General features: G+C 47.6%; 1 protein-coding gene across 1 annotated transcript; it reads right to left on the bottom strand.

The window, feature by feature from the left end:
* Positions 1–2,520: 2,520 nt before the first annotated feature.
* On the bottom strand, positions 2,521–21,845 carry PPP1R2 (protein phosphatase 1 regulatory inhibitor subunit 2). The gene is made up of 6 exons (XM_020964708.2): positions 21,571–21,845; positions 16,161–16,268; positions 14,130–14,210; positions 13,310–13,401; positions 6,050–6,181; positions 2,521–4,752 (listed from the first exon to the last, which is right to left on the bottom strand). Exons 1-6 carry the CDS (start codon positions 21,711–21,713, stop codon positions 4,706–4,708), a joined length of 603 nt encoding a protein of 200 aa, XP_020820367.1. The 5' UTR covers positions 21,714–21,845; the 3' UTR covers positions 2,521–4,705.
* Positions 21,846–22,063: the final 218 nt, after the last annotated feature.

Genomic DNA, 22,063 nt, shown 5'->3' with positions numbered 1-22,063 from the left:
GAAAACTCACATAAGGTAAGCGCTTACACGGAAGTCAGAAGAAGCAGTACAAGGACACTCTCAAGGTCTCTTGGAAGAACTCGGGAATCGACTGAGACATGAGAGGCACTGGTACAGGACCGCTGACATGGTGGTCAAAGGCATGTGCTCTATAAGTGAAGCAGAATTGCAGCAGCTCAAAAGACAGGCAAGATGTGCAAACTGAGAGCCATCTCCACTCCAAATATTCACATGGATTGATTGTGCCCAACTTGTGGTAGAGCCTTCCAAGCTCCCGTTGTTCTGATCAACCCCAGTAGGACACATGGTACCTTGAACCCAACACAGTGATATCATTTGGTGCTCTTCAAGCAGAAAGGACACAAAACAATGGATGTTTACATTATTCCAGGGGCAGGAAACCTGCAGCCTCCAGGCCACATGTGGCCCTCTAGGTCCTCCAGTGCAGGCAGCCTTCTGACTGAATCCAAGTTTTACAGAACAACTTGTTTTTTTAAGGGGATTTGTTCTATGAAGTTTGGATTCAAAGGGCCGCACCTGAGGACCTAGAAGGCCACATGCAGCCTCAAGGCTGCAGGTTCCCCACCCCTGCAAGCACTGCCTACTTCCTCTCCCCCAGCGTAAAAACTCTTACTTGCATGCCTGTCACAAAAGATAATTTTCCCCATTTTTCCTGCCCTTCCCCCTATGCTTCCCTTTTTCAGTTTTTTATGAGATCATCTCAACATAACAGATCCACATGCATGCCAAGTACACACCTTCTAACAGCCTATGTAACATCTTCCAATATAGGAATGTAAACAATTTAACCGTATTCAGCACCTCATGATTTCTCACTCATATATTTTTATGCTCCTCTGGAGTCTTGTGTTTGAATGTCAAATTTCCTCTTCAGTGCTGTTCTTTTCATCAGGACTGAAAGTTTCTGGACTTCCAAGGTAGTGTGGTCCAGGAAGAATTCTGGTCACTCCCCTGGTTGGCACTCTGGTGGGATCCTGCTCCCATATCACCATAATCATTCTCTGCCTGGGAACCCCAACCTGGAACTGGGTAATGGGCGGCGGAGCTGCCAAATGGCACCAAATCCCATACTAGTGCCTGGAATCTCCTTCTGACCATCCCTCAGTGGTGCCTTTGCTGCTCACACCACCTCTAAGGCCCATGGGGTCAGTGCCACTTCCACTGCACCACACTTCTGGTGTGCCAGCCCCTACTCCAGTGTCTACAGACCTCTCTTTGTCTTCAGAAGCTTCTTTGGGCTGGAAAAATGACTCACTTTGACTTTTTACTGGTTTTCCTGCTAGAAAATTGGTTTTTACACACTTTTTAAAGTTATCTAGAGGGGTCTGTTGGGAAAGCTCAGCAAAAATACTCATTTCAATCTGCCATCTTGGCTCCCCTGAATCCTTGTGTTTACACATGGAAACACCTGAGGCCTAGAAAGCACCCAGGGACACAAAGGAACAAAGTCCAGGTCAGAAGGTTCAGGAAAAAGGATACGAAATCTAGGCCCTGGAAATAATGGGACAGATGGAGTTTCAATCCTTGGGTTGGAGTTGCTGGGCCTCAGAAGTGTGGCCTAGAAGAGAAGGAAGAAAATGAGGAGGAAGGAAGGGGGTTTCAATGAGAGAGAAGGCCTAGGTCAGAGCCTTGGGAACAATCACAGACAAAAGTTATGATGTGGATGAGCTAGTAAAGAAGACTGGAAGGGCAGAGAGTGTGTATGTGTGTGTGAGAGACACACACACACACACACGCGCAACAGTATCCAGGAGGAGGTGGTCAATAGTGTGAAGAAGAAAACAGACTGAGAAAAGGCCATCAGATTTGGCAACTAAGAGACCTCTGGGTCTCTACCAATATAAATGGAAAGACTCAGTACAACGGAACTCAACACTGGAATTAGAATGACCCTAGAGCTGGAACTGCCAAGGCCCCTTCCCTCCCCTCAAAGAAGCACATACTCTTGACCAGGGGTGGGGAACTTGTGGCCTCAGGGCCATATGCGGCCTTCTGGGTCCGTGGGTGCAGCCACGTCTTACAGAACAAATCCTTTTATGAAGGGGATTCATTCTATGAAGTTTGAAATCTGTCAAAAGGCCACACTTGAGGACCAAGAGGGCCACATGTGGCCTCAAGGCCGCAGGCTCCCCACCCCTGCTCTTGACTCTCCTTCAAAGTCTGGGAGAACCACTTTGGGATATTGTAGGTCAATTTTTTTTTTCGCCGTTTAGTCCAGCTGCACAGGGACCACAGTCCCAAGGCCCTGCAAGAGAGAGGACAGCCGAAGGTTGCTGGCGCTGGCACCCAACTGGGCAAAAGAAAGGCTAAATCACCTACAAGTATCTGCATGTCCACAGATTGTAATGTGACAATGCTATTTAATATGCCAACTGAAATGAAAAACATTATCTATACTGAGAGCCTAAGAAAAATTAAATTCTCCTTTTATTTCCAAGTAAATTAAACTAATATTTATTGAGTCTATTATATGCAATGTAAAAAAAAAATTGAAGAAAATTAGAAGTCTTTCAAATTTTATTTAGTCATTTGTTTTTGTACATTTACAATCAGGTATTTTTTCAGACACTAACTTTGTAATAGCCATTTGTGGGCAACCCAGCAAGGACTTTATGAAAATGTCCCTTCATCTTCATCAAACTACGTGGCCAAACTTTTGTCCTGACATATTTAACAACAGATTTTAACTATACACATTCCAAGTAATAGAAGTCTTCTGTATTGTTTTACAGATAGAATAGCTTCTCTGTCTGCCTAAATTTGGAAGACAGGGGTAAGAATAAAGTGGTTTTCCAATTAACTTTGTAAACCTATAGCTTCCAGGAAAGAATCCCAGCCTTCATAAAGAACAGCCAAGTGTCATCTTAATACTTTAGCCCCAAGAACTTTCTTTACATTAGGTCTTCAAAGAGCAGCTGTTTTCGTGTGTGTATGTGTGTGTGTACATATATATATATATGCAGATAGATATAGATATATAGACACACACACACACATAAACACAAAACCCTAAAATATCTTAAGAACACAAAAACGAGATAAAGGATAGGGATCCCTTACTCCGGCACTCCCCTCTCCCCTCCCCACAGACCTAGAATGCTTTAAAAAAGCGTAACACCACTGTATTAAAGGAAGGAAGGAGGGGACAAGCAGTGGAAGGTATCCCAGCAAGACTTCCTTTGGTTGGGACGCAGCCACTGCAGCTTCAAGGGTCTTGTCTGGATTCTCACTGTAAAAAAATACTTCTGTTTCATAAAATGTTTAAAAGAAGTATCACATTTTTCCAATGGCAACCAGTCTTCACTGTTTTACTGACTCACCGATGTTTCAATAGTTAAGCTGCTCAATAAAGTTATTTCATATATACAAGATACACAAAAAATGTTAAAAGTACATCCATATAATGGAAAGTCTGCTTTCAAAAGGATCAAATTTAACCTATAGATATTTGATTACAAATTAAGCGGTCACCAGGCCAAAAAACACACTGGATTTATCCTCCACTGCAGAGAAAACTCAAGTATTTTCGCCCTCAGAAGATGACAGCACATGTGGCTTTAGTGGTAACTCTTGAAGCAGGCCCTACTGATGCTCGTCTCATGTCAAGACTGAGTACGGTCTGGGAATTACACCAAATCACCTCACACAATCCTTTCCTAGTCATGCAATCAATGAAGTTTGGATTTCCTAGGATCTATTGAAGTAAAAAAAGAAAAAGAGCTCAACAGCAGTTCGACTGATGGGCTGGGGGAAGAACAATTTCTTCAGCTAAGTTCTTGAATGATTTTCTTGTGAAGCCTGTCATGACCAAAGGCAGTTCCACCCGCGGCCCAGGCAGACCAGAAACCCTGATCAGCCACTGTGGTTACTCACAAATTACTACCATGCTAAGTGTTTGAGCAGTCTACATAAGACCAGTTCCTACCATATTGAAAATCGAATCTCAAGGACCTGCTGATTATATGTATGTGGTGGACTGTTATACAGGGTGGCATGGAAGGGGTGGGGAGATTACTGAGTTGTGTCCACTCAAAAAAAAAAAACCCCACCTGATTTCAAATCTGCCCATAGAGTGTACAAAAGGATAGGAGGCCAGGGGTTAGTGCAAACTGAACCTGAAAACGCTTCTGGGAAAACAGCTACTTTGGAAGAGATTAAAAAAATGCCAGGCTTTCCTTTCAAGGTCTAAAGGGAAAATAGAAGAATTTTAAAGTTGCTAGATCAGGTAGAGCTACAGAAGAGCTTTTGCTAAAAGAATCCCTTTTTCAGTTGAAGAAAAAAAAAAGTTACTACCCCTAATCAGGATGAGACTTTATCAGCCTGTCACCTGCTATACCATTTGGGTTTTTAAAAAATCTACACGTGATATACCACTCTTGAACTGTACGAAAAGCTGCTGTTTACCTTTTAAAGCACACAAAGTGATTAAACCCTACCCCAACTAACCAGTGCTCTTAGGAAAGGAATGCCAGTGTGGACAGCAGTCTTCTCAGGCAGGCGCTAGGCACAAGTTCTTTGCACCACCTTTGCTGCCGCCCCCCCCCACAAAGGTCGTGCTTTCTCATGTTACCATTTTAACGTTCTTGGTGACACACTGATATTCATTTCGACACCTAAGCTGTGAAGTGCGGAGACCGTGAAGCAGTGAAGGAGCAGAGGTCTGGAGCCGCCACCCCAAACTCTTCTAGGGAACACCGGACTGGCTTTGGCGCTCACTGCTCCTGCCAGGTTCTGTGAAACGGAAGACAGCGAGAGACTGCTTGTTACTGGTGGACCTGGTCCCAGCTGCTACCTGGGCTGGCCAACACAGACAGAGATGATCCAGGAAGGATTCCCCTCCACGGCCTCGCTTCAAAGTCAGACAGGGTGGGGGGAGGGCTGGGGTGGCACAGGAAACCCCTCTAAGGTACAAAACGTGAGAGCTGAGGCATGTCCAACTCTCCCCTGAAAGGTAGGACAAGAGAGGGGTCACTAATTCTGAGATGCAGGGTACAGTGGGTGGAGTCTGGGCCTCTAAGGACCCTTCCAGCTCTAAATGTATGAACCACAGGCAGTGTGTGCCAGGCACTGGGCTGAGGGCTTTAGCAACATGAACTCATTTGATCCTCACAACAACCCTGGGACAGAGGTGGCAGACAAAACTAAAGTGACTTGTCCATGGTCACATAGCTAGAAAGGGTCTGAGGCAGCATTCGAACTCAGTTCTCCCCTGACTTCAAGTCCTGTATGGTAACCAAAACAAAGATAAGCTCTCAATGAGATGAATCATGAAAAAGCTTCTGACATCATCTGGGTCTGATAAAACGAAAGCCAAAAAGGCCCCATTTAAGATGAGAACTAGAGCATGTGCAGTTTGAAGACAATGGAAGAGACCTCTGGGCCCTGAGATCTCCACAGGGAAGGGCGAGGTGGATCCTGGACAGCACCCGGGGGAGAGGGGCTTCCCTCCAGGAGCCCCCCCGCTGCGTCCCTCCTCGGTCTTCACGCCCACCGAGGAGAGACGTCCCTGGGCACAACTTACTGTGGCACAGAGCAGGCAGCTGGCTGCAAACAGACATCCCCAGCCCCGTTTAACTTCCCAACAGACTCATCTTCTGTTCTACAGTTTCCCACATGGAGTCTGATGAGCAGCAAGTGCTCGGTGGCCTGGGTCTCATCATTTCTAATTTTAGAAAAATCACAACTTCCCCCTCGCGTTAAGCTCATCCCAGACACCAGCTGTTCATGACAGACAATGAGCCTCGAAATGTCAAGTGGCTAACCCAGCAGCCCTCTGTGCACACTCAGTATGGAGTCTCCAAAGAGCCCACCGGAGTATCCGGAAACTGTGTGAGTCGGGGTCACGACTGCATCTCCTCACCCTGACTGGTCAGCTGACCCATACGGGGACCAGGGGTCAGGAAGGAGGCGCTGCCACCGTGCAGGGACACGGGTCTCAGCAGCCCCCAATGGGTGGGGACAATGGCTGCCGAGAGCTCCCCTCGGGGCACTGCCTCTGTGGCCATGCATTCTACCTCACCAGACTCACTCATTTCGGTGTCATCGTCCTCGTCTTCTTCGTCCCCCCGAAGCTCTTTGGAAATGAGCTGCCTCGCCAGCTTAATGTTGAGCCCTTCATTGTAGTGCAGTTTTCTCTTCATTTCAAACTGACGCCTTTTTTCTATGAGACAGAAGGAGCCGACCGAATAAGCAACATTCCCAAACTCAACACCCCCCCCCCATGACTCTTTAATGACAAAACCAAACACCTGGGTTTTCCAAGGGACATTTTAAGGGGAATCGTGTGAAGAAGTGGGGCTAGCGTCTCCATTCTTCCTCCATTTCTGTAACTGATTCTACTCTGCATCACCAAGGATGTTCTGCGCAACTGCCTGAGTCACATTTCTTTGGCTCCGAATTTAAGACACTTGTTACCGCTACAGCACTCACTGTCTCTGACCAATCAGAAGAAATGTCCTCTATGTATTTCCTGTAAGGCATGTCCAACTCTCCTTGTTACAGGAAATCAGAATTTCCTGTGACAAGATGGAAGGACGGGTTGTTGCTGATTTCCAACCAACTGTATCGTTTCTCATACCGATGATGCTTCCGACTTTGTAACCAAGTGTACCGTTTTCCCCATTGAAGATACCAGTTTTTGGACGCTTCTCCTTTTGTCCATAAAAATAACCTGTCAGCCTTTGTTCAGGGTCTTCTGGCTTGCTGAGGAGCTAAAGACTCCTTTTATTGGTAACTGCTACCCTTACCCATAAACGGAACGTACTTGGAACTTTGTGAACATTAATTTCAGTCACCACAGAGTCGCTTCCAGAACCCTGGCCTTGGCAGAAACCAGCCCAATGTGTCCAAGGCACCAAAGGGGCTCCTTAGCTTTCCTCTCTGCTGGCCTTGAACCCTGCTTCACCTGCCTGCTCTGGACCACATTTGGTGGGACCACAAGGTAGCTGGGAGCACTCCCAGGGACACTGACCAGCTGGGATTTGCCTGTGGTCATAGCCAGCAGGTGTAAGACAGGCCACACACCCAAAGGCTGGGCCTGTCAGCTACAAGCCTTGTTCCCCCGGCCCCACTGCTGCTCCTCAAGACCCGGCCTCCTCCTTCACCTAGTGTCCTTCACTGGGTCCTAAATCGGAGGCTTAGTTCCTCAAAGCTCTGGCAATCTGGACTCCCCAGCATTTCTTTGGGGAAAATGCATCCTGTTCAACACCTCATTTCTCCACAGGACTAGGGGAAAAGGGAAGGAAGGTCCTAGTAGACAAAAACCTTCAGGGGACATAAAAACACATTTTGGTTCAATGGGGCTTTCCATCTTCTCCCCTTGACACCTTTTTAAAAATCATTACAACCAAATGGATCAATGAAGCTTCCCCTGCTCCCCTCTGCATGCCTTTGTCAGTGGAGAATCACAGGAAAAGCCAGAGAGAAACGTGGCTAGGGCCTAGACCCCAGCCATTTGGTCAGTAAATCCCCTCTGGGCACATCTGGGCCTATGACTCAAAGCTCATGGGGGTAGGAGCAAGGTGAAATCCTGCAAGGGATCTGGGGAAGCTCTCTGAGAATGAGAAAGAAGCCAAGAGGTGACAGAGGCCATCCCAGGCCACAGAACAATGGAGACAGGAAGCAGTTAGTTTGAAAGGAATCCCAGAGTAGGGGGAAAAAAAAACCAAACAGGTATGCATTTTGCACTTTTAAATTTATCTAAAACTTAAATAGCTGCCTCTTGTTCACCTTAGAAAAGATTGTTTAAATGAGGGAGCAACTTAGAAATGAGTAAACTTCAATTAAGGAATGGAAAGGGTGATTTAAAAGTAAAAAGGGGCCCAAGAGGAGGGACCCCTCTACACCCCACCCCCACTGTAAGCTGGGCCTATTCCCTGCTGTGGACAATGAGGACAGAGATGCAATGATGGGAGGGGGGAGATGACCAGGAACTAGCAATGTCTTTTGGGAAGGCTGAAGCAGAACTTTCAAAGTTTTATATAACAGAATTGTTTAGGTAAATTAGAAGCAGGCAGCTAGGCAGGTAGGTGGTACAGTAGATAGAGCGCCAGGCCTGAAAGACCTGAGTTTAAATCTGGCCTCAGATACCTACTAGCTGTGTGACCCTAGGCAAGTCACTTTACCCTGTCAGCCTCTCAGTTTCTTCATCAATAAAATGGGAATAATAAGAGTATCTACCTCCCAGAGGGATCAAATGAGATAGTAATTGTAAAATGCTTACCACAGAATAAGTGCTAACAAGTCTTGTTACTAGCAGATCTCAGCAGAGCTACCTAGGAATCTCTACAAGTGATTTGGAAACACAGAAGCAGAACCCCCTTCACAGCGGCTCTGAGAATGAGGCCTATTCCAGAAGGTCCAAGAGAAGACATTTTCAAGAACCAGATGACTACTTGGGACGTCTGGACTCCAAGACAAAATGTCTTGGTATTAAATGGACATTGGGAGTGTCACCAGGATTCAAAGAGACTTGATGTTATTTAATACGGGTGATCATCATTGTGTTGCTTTGTCCTTTCCACGATGTTTATTTCGCTTAGTTTTCTTTACTTTGGGGACATGTAAATCCCTCCTCTCAAAATCAGTCTGTTGTGAGCCCTCTAAGTAGCTTGATCCGTTGCCTGACTTATGTAATTCTGATTATGAATACATGAAAAACCTTACAGGCCTGGCTCATACATCAGGGATTCAAAGAGGCAATGCGCTGGCCCCCTCCCCCATGAATCCAAAGGAAGAACTGGCAGAACCGAATAAGCCACACCGACTCCATCTCGGGACTCCATTCTGGAGCCACCTTGGTGCCCTTCTGTTCAATTTCTGTCATGTGAGAAAACTTTCTTCAATTATGAGAACTGAGAAAAAACTTTACTGCTTTGTTTGAAACCAGTCCTGCATGGCTGGGAAGCTGGACTACTCCCACCTGCTGCTTAGAGACTCTTAACCAAGGACTTAGGTTATGCTGACCAGAAACCCAGTCACAGCCAAAGACTGATGCAATTCTCCATCTCAAGTAACCCATGTGTCTTATGTGAAAATTGGCCCTGTACTGGCCAATTATTATTTCCATGTTCCTTTGACTGAATACAGACACTTGCGGGGAGTGGGACCCCTCTTTTTCTGATTTCAGGAAATTGCACCTATTCATTCTCCCCCTCCCAATTTGGAAAGTCCCTAGGCTTTCCTCCAATTAGAAATCAGGTTACCTGACTTTGTACCCTGGTTAGTTTTTTATTTTAATTGACTGACTTCACTTGATTGTTTTTAATACATAAAAACCTGAATTACTTTGCATTCAGTGTCTCTGCACTGACTGGGAGTCTGCTTACCCATTTATTCTATCTGTTCTGCTTTGTTGTTGTTGTCCAGCCATTTTTCAGTCACATCCGACTCTTTATGTCCCCATTTAGGGTTTTCTTGGCAGAGATAGTGGAGGGGTTTGCTGTTTCCTTCTCCAGCTCATTTTACAGGTGAGGACACTGAGGCAGACAGGGTTAAGTGACTTGCCCAGGGTCACCCAGCTAGGAAGTGTCTGAGGCCAGATCTGAGGAATCTTTCGGACTCCAGACCTGACACTCTATCCACTGTACTGCCTAGCTACCCCCTTTGTTATTCTTGTTTTGCTAATAAACTGTTAGCTCAGATTCCCTCAGTTATTATTAATTATTATCCACCACACACAGGACCAGATCGAAAGGTTGGGCAGGACCAGATTCTGGAGAGCTCTGAAGACCTGGCAAAGAAGTAGGACCCTGCAGAGGAGTGGGGATGGCAGAGAGGTAGAAGTGGCAGAGTGGGAAGTGGACTGAACTTGGAGTCATGCTACCTACAGGCCTCAGTTTCCTTATCTATAAAATGGAGGGGCTGTCCTCTAAAGTCTCACCCTCTTCTGAATATTATGACCTTAAATTGCCTTTTGGTCCAATTGTGGCAAAGACAAAGCATTCTGATACAAAGTAGTGAGTTCATCTGTGGGAGTTTCCATACTCCCTTTACTAATGCATGCTTATTTCTGCAGCAGTACAAGGTTAAATGCCTGGCACAGGGCCGCAGGGCCAGTATAGGTCAGAGGGGACACATGAACCTGCTAGACTCCAAGTCTGGCCTTTGATGGAGTATGTGGTGCAAGGGACAGCCAGGAGGATAGTGTCACTGTGGTACAGAGTACAGGAGGGGAGTCAAGAGCAAAATGGCAGGAATGGGCTGGGTTATGAAGGATGTGGCCTTGGAGACAACAGGAGCTACTGGAGTTTATTGAGCAGAGGGGTGACATGGTCAGACCCGTCTGTTAGGAAAATCACTTTCATGGCTGAATGGAAGATAGACTGGAGTGGGGAGAGACTTGAGGCAGGTAGACCCACAAGTTATGGCACTAGTCTAGGTTTGAGGTGATGAGGGTCTGCACCAGAGTGATGGCAGTGTGAGAGAGAAGGGGGTGAACTGGACAGATTCTGCAGAGGTGAAACGGACCAGAGCCGCCGCAAAGGTGAAATGGACCAGAGACGGTGCAGGGGTGAAATGGACCAGAGATGCTACAGAGGTGAAACTGAGGAGAGGTGCTGCAGATGTGAAATGGATCAGAGCCACTGCAGAGGTGAAATCGACAAGAGATGCTTAAGAGACACTGCAGAGGTGAAATGGACCAGAGATGGTGCAGAGGTGAAATGGACCAGAGCCGCTGCAGGGTGAAATCGACAAGCGATGTTTAAGAGATGGTGCAGAGGTGAAATGGATCAGAGGTGCTGCAGGGGTTAAAGGGACCAGAGACCCTACAGAGGTGAAACTGACTTGGAATTATATTGGATTGGGTGGGGGAGAGATGAGAGAGTGAAGGGTCCAGGATGATTCCTAATCTGGAGTGTGGGGGTGACCTATACAGTAATGGGAAAGTTAGGCAGAAGAGAGGGTTTGGGAGTAAAAAGTAACGAGCTCCACCTTGGACATACTAGGTTTGAGGGGCTCATTAAGCAGTTGGGCGTGGCAGAGAAATAAGGACTGGATAAACAGTCTGGGAATCATTCGCATAGATAACTGAATCCATGAGAACTACTGAGAAGGAGTAGGCCTTAGGGGACAGTATCATGTAGGGAGTATGACCTGAAAGAAGATCTAGCCAAAGAGAAGTGGGCAGGCCTAGGAGTAGAAAGGTAGAGGGAAAGATAGAATGATAAAAGATTACGATCAAATACAAGAGTTTGATCCACTACAGTGGTGGATCAAAGGTACACCTACCTCTATGAGTGGCTACGGTGCAGCAAAAGTAGTGGTTGTGGGAGCTGAGCAGACTGAGGATTGGAGGAAGCATCAACATCTGTGTTAAGGTCCCCTAGGATGAGGTCAAGAGCTATAGTGGTATTAAAGACTGTATACCAGGCACTGAACTCATTAAGGAAGCAGGGAGAATGTCTAGGGGGTACAAAAAGGGTGATAATGGCCACCAGGATCTGGACTGAGTGATAAATCTGGATAATGTGAACCTCAAAAAAGGGGGCAATTGTTGAGTAATGTTATAGAGGAAAGTATGGGAGTGGCAAGGAGAAGTGAGGAGTATTTGGGGGGCTTTTTGGTTTGTTTGACTTTTTTTTTCCATATTAGTCATGTTGTCAGAGAAGAAACTGACCAAAAGAAGAAAAAAAACCACCCAAAACTACAGTGAAAAGAGTCTGTTTCACTCTGCATTTAGACTTCACAGTTCCTTCTCTGGAGGTAGACAGCACTGGAATCGTCCTAGATCATTGCACTGCTGAGAAGAGCCACGTTATTCATGGTTGGTCATCATACAACACGGCTGTTGCTGTGCCCAGTGTTTGGTGAGGAGTATCGGACTCACCCACCAGGACCAGTGAGTTGGGGGTATGAGAAAAAGTGCCACCAGTGCTGGAAAGGGTGGCCATGGAGTCTGGGTTACCAGAAGAGAGCCTGGTCTCAGTGAGAGCCAGCAGATAGGAATGAGGAAGTGAAGGGTTTAAGGAGAAAAGTTAATGTGCCCTTAGGCTGGAGAGGAAAGACCTTGGTCACATACCCTGTGGAATCATCTGTTCACTTTTGGGTGGCACAATTTAGTAAGGAGACTGCCTTGATAATGTGGAGCTCATGCAGAGAGCGGCCAGGACGGTGGAGGGCCACAAGTCTATGTGACGCAGGCCGGAGAGCTGCTGAGTTTGATGGCTGTGTTCAAGTAAGTGAAGGGCTGTCTCGTGGAAGAGAGATTACATTTGTTTTGTCTTGCCCTAGAGGGCCAGACTAGGGAAAACAGAGTCAAAGCTGCATGTAAATTTAGGTTTGACGCTAGCACCAGATAACTGACCAAGAGAGAAGGGGTCGGCCTCCCAGTGGAGGCCGTACAATGAACTGCTCATGTGATCCTTACTTCGGTACAGAATAGAAACTTGAGAGGTCCCTTCCCACTTGGTGGAGAAGATGTGTTCCTCTGGGAGTGCTGGATTCTAGTGCCGCCTCTGCCACAGACTTTCTGAGTTATCAATAAACTTGTCTGGGCTCGGTGTTTGCCACCTCCAAGATGATGGCTAGATGACTTCCAGGGTCCCTTCCAGTTCTGACGTTCTACTATGTGTTGTGGCCCAAAGAACAGGATCTTCCCACCTGCCCCAAGTGTTGGCCACGACTCCAATGAAAACTCCCAAACGACGTCCCCTACTCTGTGATGCCCGCCCAGGATGACATTCATAGATGCATTACTGAAAAAGCTTGGCGAACCAGCCAGACTCCTTCAGAGCTGTGGCAACCCCTACTTCTTGGAGCTTCCTCTCAAGCAGAACTAGGAGAAGGAGGCCAGATGTCCCCCCACAAGCAGGAGTGGATCCCTGCCCCCGGAGCCATAATCCGCTTGACCCTGCAGTAGAGCCGTGAGGAGAAGTCGACACCCTGGCAGCTACTTTTCAGAAATGGCTTTTGTCTCGGCTCTGACCTGCTCAACCTGAGCTGCAGCCCGGCCAAACTCCATTTCTGTGGCTTGTGTTGTGTTGCTCTGAGGCAAAATCCCACTTCTGGCCCACTTTACCCACTTACTCAACAGTTTCTGCTGATGTCCAAACAAACATGGAGTCAAGATTTTGCCTTACAGTAGGTAACCTGCTCTTCCCATAACACACAGCCTGAAAGTAGGGAACAAACTAATTACATTTTCTAAAAGGTATCTGCCACTAAAAAAAAAATCCCCCTCTGCCTGTCCCCTAACAATGGAGAAAATGGAAACCACTTTGGTACATAACTGGCTGGTGTCCCCGGGTGTTCCCCACAAATAACTAAAACAGTCAAGAAAACCCTCTACCTCGTTCTTCGGGCGTCAGGTCATCTTCCTCTTCACTACTTTCATTATCATGAATGAGAAACTTTGGTTCAGAGCCTTCGGCAGCCGACAACCTTATCCAAGAGAGGCAGTGGATTAGCTGACGAAGGAAGCCTGCTTCTAGCACTCAGTAAATGATGATGGTACACACACACACGCACGCATATGCACGCGCACACCACCCCCCCTCCCCACAGGTTACAACCATCCCACTGACAAGACACAGCATCATTAAATACTTGGCAAGAACCAAGACAAGACAAGAAGCGGAGATGCCCGTTGGCTGGGATCTTTTCTCCTTGCTCATTTCTTGGGCTGAGATCTCAGAACGTGAGTGGGGGAGTGAGGAGAAACAGACTGCATCCTGAGCTCTCCACACTGATCCCTCTGTTCTCTTCAATGGACGCCCAACGTGTCCCACCACCCTTTGGTTCCCTGCCACTAGGAGGATCACTTCTAAGAACGCTGGGTTGAGATGCCTAACCAGTCAACATACACCTTTTTACATACTTAGTGTTCCTAAACTGAAATGGAAGCACAATGCTATGGTGAAACAAGCTGGATTCCAATCTTGGCTCTGTCCCTTATTAGTCCAAGCAGGTCACTTGTCTCCTCAGTTTTCACATCTGTAAAATGGGGAGCACGAAACCTATAAAACCTACCTCCTAGGGCTACTTTGAAGTTCAAAGGAGAGAATGTAAGGTGCTTTGAAAACTGACAAGCCCTACATACACGTCAGCTGTTCTAGAAGCCACAAACCAGCTCCTCTGAGTGCATCCGGGAGGGGAGAGTCACTACTTACTTCCGGGCAAGGACTTCTGGGAGCAGGGTTTCATTCGATTCTGAGTCACTCAGGACATCGTCATCATTGTCGCCAATCATACTGGAATGGCAAAGAGACCAGAAATGCTTGAAGGACGCGGCTGCCACCACAAAACACAAGGAGAGACAACGACATTCCTGTCCCTGCCTAACTGCTGTGCTACAATTATCTGTATCGTAAACCAAATCTACTAAAAACACTTTTTCAAATAATATTAATCACCAACATGAAGAAAAAATGGAGATTAAACATTTGACCACTTGAAAGCTATGGATAGATTCCATTCAGTCACATACACAATGTGGACGTGTCCGACCTCTGGGAGCTCAAGCTTGCTAACGGTCCTATTCTGGCCTGCCTTCTTTCATTCCTGGTTTCCAAACTGAACACTGAAAAGAGACGTTTTTCTGACTATCAGAAAAGCACCAACCTCAAGAACTAAGAGCTCAGAAGAATTTTCCTACGTGTAACTGAGAGTTGCATACATTCTAAAACTTCTTGGGATGAGTACCATGCCATTTAAAATTCAATAATTACTTGGAAGAACAAACTGATTAAAGTTAGTTAGGATACTACTGTAAATTCTCAAATTTACATTTAAGTGCCTTGCACACAATAAACTTGTAACAAATGTTAATTGAATTAAAATAGCCAATATATGCTATAAAGTAACTCTCAATTAGGGGCGCACTAATAATCCAATTTACGTTACCTCATGAAGCCCTAAAAAAATATTCATAGCATTTTAACATCCAAAGAAATAGTTTAGTAACAACTTCCTTGCTTTTCAGGCAAGGACACTGAGGCCCCAGGAGACCAATTCAACTGAGCTGGTCAGTGGCAGACTCGCCTCTTCCCGCTGAGTGGTTCTCTGAACTCGCGGCAGGCTGGGTTGTGCTTCCTCTCCCCCCCTGCCCACTGCTCAGCAGAAAAGCTCAGGGGATTACCGTATGAGTACCAGTAACACAGGAAGCACAGGGACATCTCCCTAATGGCTGCCTAAACGACCTCTCCCCCTTTCTCATTATTCTGCGGCTCTCTTTACCATCTTTACCTCTTCCTCATGTTGTCACTGCCTTTACCGTTCTCAGTTTTAAATTGAAAGAAATCACCATTGGTTACAAGCACATCTACAACTCAAGACACGATGTCCACAGCAGCGGTCAGCTCTCACACACAGTGAAGCCTCTGCTCCCTCTTCCCTGGGGGGCCAGACTGTGGGCTCCTATGTAAAGCACGAAGAGGAGTCGCCTGCTTTTAAGCCCCCCCTCCCCACCGTTCAAGACGTGGTCTCACCACCTCACTCAGGCTGGAAGCGTAGCGGCCACCATGGGCCAACTCCACTGCCAATCAGCACGGGAGTCTGACCTGCTCCCTCCCTTTCCAACCTCCTTCAGCAGTCCTCCCCCGAGTCCAGCAGCACAGCCACTGCAGACCCAAACTCCTGAACTCAAGCAACCCACCAGCCTTGGGGTCTGCCCAGCCACACTCATCTCAACAATGGCCCCCAATCCTCTTCCATAACTCAGTCACAAGATGCAGCAAGGTTCGCCAAGCTGCCAAAACCAGCAAGTGAATTCTCAGACTCAGAATAACCTCTGAGTACCACAACCAGCAGGAGATTTCAATAATCTGCAACTTCCTTCTAACCTCTTCACTCTTATGGAATGGATTATCAGTGCAAAGTGATCTTCTTTTCACTACTCGATGGCAATGACACAAGAATCTCAGACAGCCTCCATTTTTCACTTGAAAGAAATGATTTGGATAAATAAGCTCTCCACAAATAAGCTCAAGGTCAATAAAGTTCCAAGTCCTAGTTAACTGCCAGAAGTCAATCACTTCTCGAAAACCTGACTCTTCCCATTTAACTCCATGATAAGACTGTCTATTTTCAACACTTGAATAAACTATGGAAACCTCTACAAGCCATCCTACCATGAGACGATTCACTAACACTGCGCTACTAGGAGCCAGACCATTAGATTCTATAGCAAACTTTTCTTTTACCTGTGGTAGGGAGTGCTGGGTTCATCTATTTTCATTAAACCATAGTCTTTGTCTGCTGGATGGTAGGTTGCTAGGATATTCATTTCATCCCACTTCTGGGATTTCTTGCTAAAATGAAAAGGAAAAAAATGTCTTCAATACAATAAAAGATGAACTTCTCCACACCCTGCCACGCCCTCCCCCAACCCCCAAAAACTGACAAACATCCAAATTCCTCGTGGCTAACACCTATCTTTGTTTTCAAGGGCAGGATCCAAGCTAGATTTAAGGTAAACAAAGAATTATGATGATCACGGGTCAATCCACAGGCACGCATTCAATACCTATTATGTCGCAAGACCTGTGCTAAGGGCTGCGGATCTGTGCACTGTAGTGGACAGTCAGAAAGTCCCCGCCTTCCAGGAGCTCACTTGCATTCTGTGCCAGGTGACAACATGCACACATGAGCATATACTAAATACGAACAAAACAAACAAAAAACCCAAGATAATGTCACGGAAAGAAACCAGCAGGAGCGGGGAAGAGACGTCTCCATTGAGATTCTAAGGAGAAGGTGGGACAGCCTATGAAAAGGTACAGAAATATGGCCAAAGCAGAAACGTTTTGCATGAATCTACACATATAGTGGGGATGGTATTTCTTGTCTTCTTAGTGTGTGGAGTGGGGAGAGAGGGAGAGAATTTGGAAAATAAAACACTTTTCTATCTTGTTTTTAAAATGCAGGCCTAATTTTTATTTTATTTTTGGCTGGGCAATGTGGTTAAGTGACTTGCCCAGGGTCACACAGCTAGCGTTATGTGTCTGAGGCCGAATTTGAACTCAGGTCCTCCTGACTCCAGAGCCAGTGCTCTCTTCACTGCACTACCTAGCTGCCCCTGAAAATAAAACATTTTTAAAGAAGGGGAGAGATATGCACATTTGAGTGAACTCAACAGGGCAGGCCAATTTCTGAAGTAACAGGAGCCTGTGTTTGATTTTAAAAGTTACTAGGGAGCCACTGGAGTTTACTGAGCAAGACAGGGACAGGCCTATGCTTGCGGAAGGACTATTCCAAACACAACATGCTCTATGTAAAACGGGTTAATATCCAGAACCAAAATAAGGTGATATAGAGAAAAAGCTGACAGTTACGGCATACTTAGGGCACCATCATCTGGCTTCTGTTTCTACTCTGCAAACATTCCCAAATCCCTCCATCACCCAGCCCAAGGAAGAGGCTAATGCAGAGAAGCAGCAGTTTGGCCTGCGTAGATGAGGACACTCCTTTGGCTTCATTTCTTCAGAATAATGTCACAGAACTGCAGTGAAAGCCTCATTAAATTTGGATTTCCTGAGAGAACCCTAAACTATAAATGCAGCTCAGATTGCAGCAGATGTTTGACCCCTTGAGGGAAACCCCCTCAGCAATGACGAACAATGAATGGTCTGAGCACAACTGGCTTCTCTCTTAGCATGACAAAAGTTTTCAAAAGTTTTACTTTGTGAGCACGTTTTGTCAGTCATGAGTTTGGGGCGGAATAAATGCTTGGAAAGAGCTCTTAAAAAATCTTGCCTAATCCACTGTAAGAAGGTGTGCCACAGTTATTGTAACAGGGCATGCTGGACTTGCATGCAGGAAGACCCAGGCTGGAATTCCAAAGCTGGCTTTGGCAACGTACTGGCTATAACCAGGAAAGGTGATTTCACCTCTCCAAATCTTGTTCACTCATCCAAAAAAACAGGTCTAATAATCCCTGAAGTGCCCAGCTCACAGTCAATGATGGTAAATGCTTCTTGAGTGAAGCATATCAAAGATTAAAAGGTCGGCAAATGCTGACAGTATGTCAGACACAATCATGTCTGACATATACACAGTTCACCATACCTGTGATCCCTCACCCATGGAGGGAGGTCTGTGCATAACCTAAACTCTCCTCCGGGGCTCAGCTTAGTCATAAGGAGACATCATGTGGTTTAGCTTCATTGTTCTAATGACTGGGTAGGGTTTCGGGGATTTTTTGCTTTGTTTCTTCATTAACTGCCAACTATTAATCTTGCCCCCAAAGGCCCAGATCTCATTCTCTCTAGAGATAACCACTAGTGCCTATTCACAACTTTGGAAACCCTGGGACTTCTAGCCTCCACTCAGGAGACCCCAAACCACCAGGCCTTCACTTTGTCTCCATTATCCCAACAACTGTAAATATCCACGTGGATTCCTCCAAAAAGCATGTAAGCAGCTATGGAGGGCAAGTACTGTGGACACCAGACCCCCAGGACTCACCATCAAAGGGCCAAGTATTTAGTGCTTGTGGCCTGACAGCAGCAGGACAACTGGGGGGGGGGGAGGCAAGCATTAACTAGAGGGCAGGCAGGCAGAGAGGTGCAACCTGGGAAGGCTTCCAGAGCAAACAGCTGAGCTGGCCTTCTCAGGCAGGTTAGGATGCTAAGACACAGCGATGAGGACAGAGTCAGGAGTTACTGTTCAAAAACTTCCCCAGGCAGAGACCCTCCTCCTCCTCCCCCCAACTCTTTGTACTCACAGAAACCTGACTTCCCACAGAAGATAGAGCAGAGCAGCCTCCTCCTAGACACTCTCTAGATTTGTTCTTATCAAGAGATCTGGGTTCCAATCCTGACTCTACCACTTACGTTTGTGGCAGTGGGTAAGCACTTGCTCAATCAGTAGCCACTTGCTACTTGTCTACTGGGTGCAAAAAAGGCTTCCTGTCCCTTGGTTTCCTCATCCAGAAGACACTGGTTTGGACGAGGTGACACTGGAGATCCCCTGTGGCCATAAATCTACAATCCTCCCATGTCCTTTGGCCTTTGATAACCCTCTTCTTTCCAATGGGATCTGTTTCCTTCAACAGATATCATGCACATCTAGCCCCCTAAGTATGGGTTGTCTCATATCCTCTTCTCTTCATTTGATGAGCTCCTGTGAATTCAATTATTTCTAAGGAAATCCCTCCGGAATCTACATATAGCCTTGATCTCTCTCCGGCACCACCTGCCTGCTAAGCATCTCTACCTCGATGTCCCACAGGGGGGTTCAAATTCAACATACCCAAAAGATCTCATCTTCCCCGCTCAGTTGGCCTCTTCTCTCTACTTCTCTATGTCAAGAGAACCATCCTTTCTGATACCCGGGTTCCTAATTTCAGGGTTCCTTGGGTATCCAACCATGTGTCAAGCCTTTTGACTCGAGCTCACATCTATCACTTCTCTTCAGCACAGCATAGGCCCCACCATGTTTCAGGCCAGGATTATTGCAACAGCCTCAGAAATTGCATCCCCCACTCCAGATTCTACCCCCTCTACCTTCCATAGCTGCCCCAAAGCCTTCTCAAAGCAGAGTCTCTGACCACGTTACTCCCCAAGAAACATCAAGTTGTCTTTACTGCCCTTAAGATGAAAAAATTCTATCCTCACCCCAGCAGAGAAAAGGCCTTAGGAACACTCTGTTGGTGGCTGTAGAAGATGGATGGGAAAGGGAAGAGATCACTTTGGTGATGAGGCTCACGCTACATACAAGAAGCCACGAACAGGACTTCAGCAAGTTATTGGCTGCAAAGGTGGGGGGTAAGAGGGAGAGTCGAACATAATTCCAAGGTAATAAAAGAAGTGGTGTCCCCAACAGAATCAGGAAAGTCTGTGGAAGAAGCAGATGTTAGGGAAAGGATCCATTCTGGACAGACCAAGTGGCCAGTGGGTCACTCAGGAGGAGATACTAAGCAGCAGTTGACCACGAGTGAGGTTGAGATTCATCTCATCCTTTGCTTTTCATGGTCCAAACCAGTGTCTGGAATCAACTTTTAACCTTGCCTCTTTGGAAAAAGACAAGATTTCCATTCATCTTTCAAAGCAAACTCTGAGAAGACTGGACCATAAATAACTATCTTAGGTACTGTAAAAAGAATAAGAGTAACAAGTTAGGTGATGCAGTGGAGAGAGCGCCAGGCCTGGAGTCAGGAAAAGTCATCTTCCTAAGTTCAAATCTGGTCTCAGACACTTATCAGCTGTGTGACTGACTTCTGGGCAAGTCACTTAACCTTGCCTGCCTCAGTTTCCTCATCTGTAAAATGAGGACTCTGGGGAAGGAAACGTCAAACCACTCCAGTATCTTTGCCAAGAAAACCCCACATGGAGTCAAGAAGAGTCGGATGTGACCGAAAGGACTGACTCACAAACAAACAAACAAAAAAGAACAAAGAAAAACCAAAAGAAAAGTAAAGAAAACCAAAATGTCTTGGTTCTGGAGAAAATGTGCCAACTGTTACCCAGAGGAATATGCTACCACCTGGAATGACTACCGAACTGTCTGAGTTCAATTTCATCTGCATGAAGACATTTAAACCAGACTAAAACATAAGCTGGCCTCTCACGGATAATCACTAAAGCCGTGGCTTTCTGATTTTAGTCACCTTTAATTTCTCCTGAGAAGTATAACAAATCTTTTCAAATAGGAAAAAATGACTGTATAAATAGAAACCAGAGCCTGCCAAACTGTTCTGAAGTGAACAGGCTACAATGGATTCTGTGCCCCGAATAGTCTGTAAAAGGTGACACATTTTTAAGGTAAATTGTCTTTTTAAGCTCGACAGGCAATCATTTTGAGTCAATTTTGCAATTACTTCTAGCAGAGGGGGAAAATTCAGCACGAAAGTCATTCTTTTCAAACGCCTTCTCCTCCATTCCTGCCGTCAACTAAGAAATCTTCTCAGGAGGTGAAGCCCAAGACACCCCAGGGCTCTGTCCTACGGGAGGGCTCCGTGGGAGGCGGGTGAGAGAAAGAAAGTGGGAAATGCGGGTGACAGAAACGAAGCCGCAACAGGCGGTATTCCTAAAAGAACACAGGAGAAATGAGACCCTCGGTCGATGCGTTCTAAACGCTCTGAAACGGGCAGTCGCTAAAACCTTCCCCCCTACGGTGCAGGTGACCGAAGGCACTTCAGCAAAGGCAGGAAAAGGCTACAGGCAGCACGCGCAACTTCTCCAGCGCGTTTCTGGGAAACACCGCCCGTGGAGCACCGCAGGGCGGTCGGGCGCACCCCAAGAAAGACCGCCGCGGGCCCGCAGGGGTCTGGGACCCCCGGAGCAAGGGAGGGACGGAGGGCAGGGCAGGGGGCCTAGGAGGGGGCGAGAGCAGACCCTGGGGGGCACACCCCGCCCCCTCCGGAGCCCGAGCAGACGCCGCACCGCACCAAGCCCCTCGACGGCGCCCGTACTGAGTGCGACGGCCGGACGCTCGGGCGCCTCCACGCGGACCCGCCAGACCGAGCCCCGGCCCCAAAGGGCGGCAGGCCACGGGAGGGCGTGGACCCTCGGGCCGGCCGGGGGCGCTACCGAGGGAGGCGAGGCGCAGGGCCCGGCGTCGCCCCGGGGCCTCCCTCCCCCCCCCTCCGTAGGCCCCGGGCCCCAGACGCACCCGAAGTCCTCGTCGCAGGCCGCGGAGCCGGGGCCCGCGGAAGAGCCGGCGGCGGGCGGGGGCAGGCCCGACGGGCCGTCGGTGACGCCCTTGTTCTTCAGGATCCCCTTGATGGGCCGGTGCGAGGCCGCCGAGGCCGCCATGGCCTCCGAGCTGGCCCGCCCGCTCCGCCGCGCCCGCTCCGACAGGGCGCCCGCCACCGAGAGACCGAGGAGCTCAGGGCTCAGCAGGCAGTAGACCGCTGAGGAAGCGGCGACTGACGCGACGGAGGCGGGGCGGCGGGAGTCAGGGCGGTGGGGCGTCAGGGCGTCACGGCGCCGGGGCGGGGCGTCAGGGCGTCCGGACGCGCGCCATCGCGCGCACTTTGGCGTCCCGCCGGAAGTAGAGGCGGGGCATGCACCTCCTGCCTTCCACCTACCCCTCCCAAACCGCGCGTACTGTCGCGACATCCGTCCCCAGACCGGAGACTGGCTGGAGAGCGAAGCGGGGCTTC

Source organism: Phascolarctos cinereus, unplaced genomic scaffold (assembly GCF_003287225.1).
Source record: "Phascolarctos cinereus isolate Bilbo 61053 unplaced genomic scaffold, phaCin_HiC Scaffold_7;HRSCAF=346, whole genome shotgun sequence".
NCBI lineage: Eukaryota > Metazoa > Chordata > Mammalia > Diprotodontia > Phascolarctidae > Phascolarctos > Phascolarctos cinereus.
Note: the sequence above shows the minus strand (reverse complement) of the source record. Positions and strands in the feature narration are given on the sequence as shown.

Excerpts from the sequence above, each read along its gene's own strand:
- PPP1R2 (XM_020964708.2), bottom strand. The coding sequence starts at position 21,713 with ATGGCGGCCTCGGCGGCCTCGCACCGGCCCATCAAGGGGATCCTGAAG. Across the intron at positions 14,211-16,160 it reads CCCAGCACTCCCTACCACAG|TATGATTGGCGACAATGATG; the intron begins GTAAAAGAAAAG and ends TTGCCATTCCAG. Across the intron at positions 6,182-13,309 it reads CCTGACGCCCGAAGAACGAG|AAAAAAGGCGTCAGTTTGAA; the intron begins GTAGAGGGTTTT and ends TCTGTCTCATAG.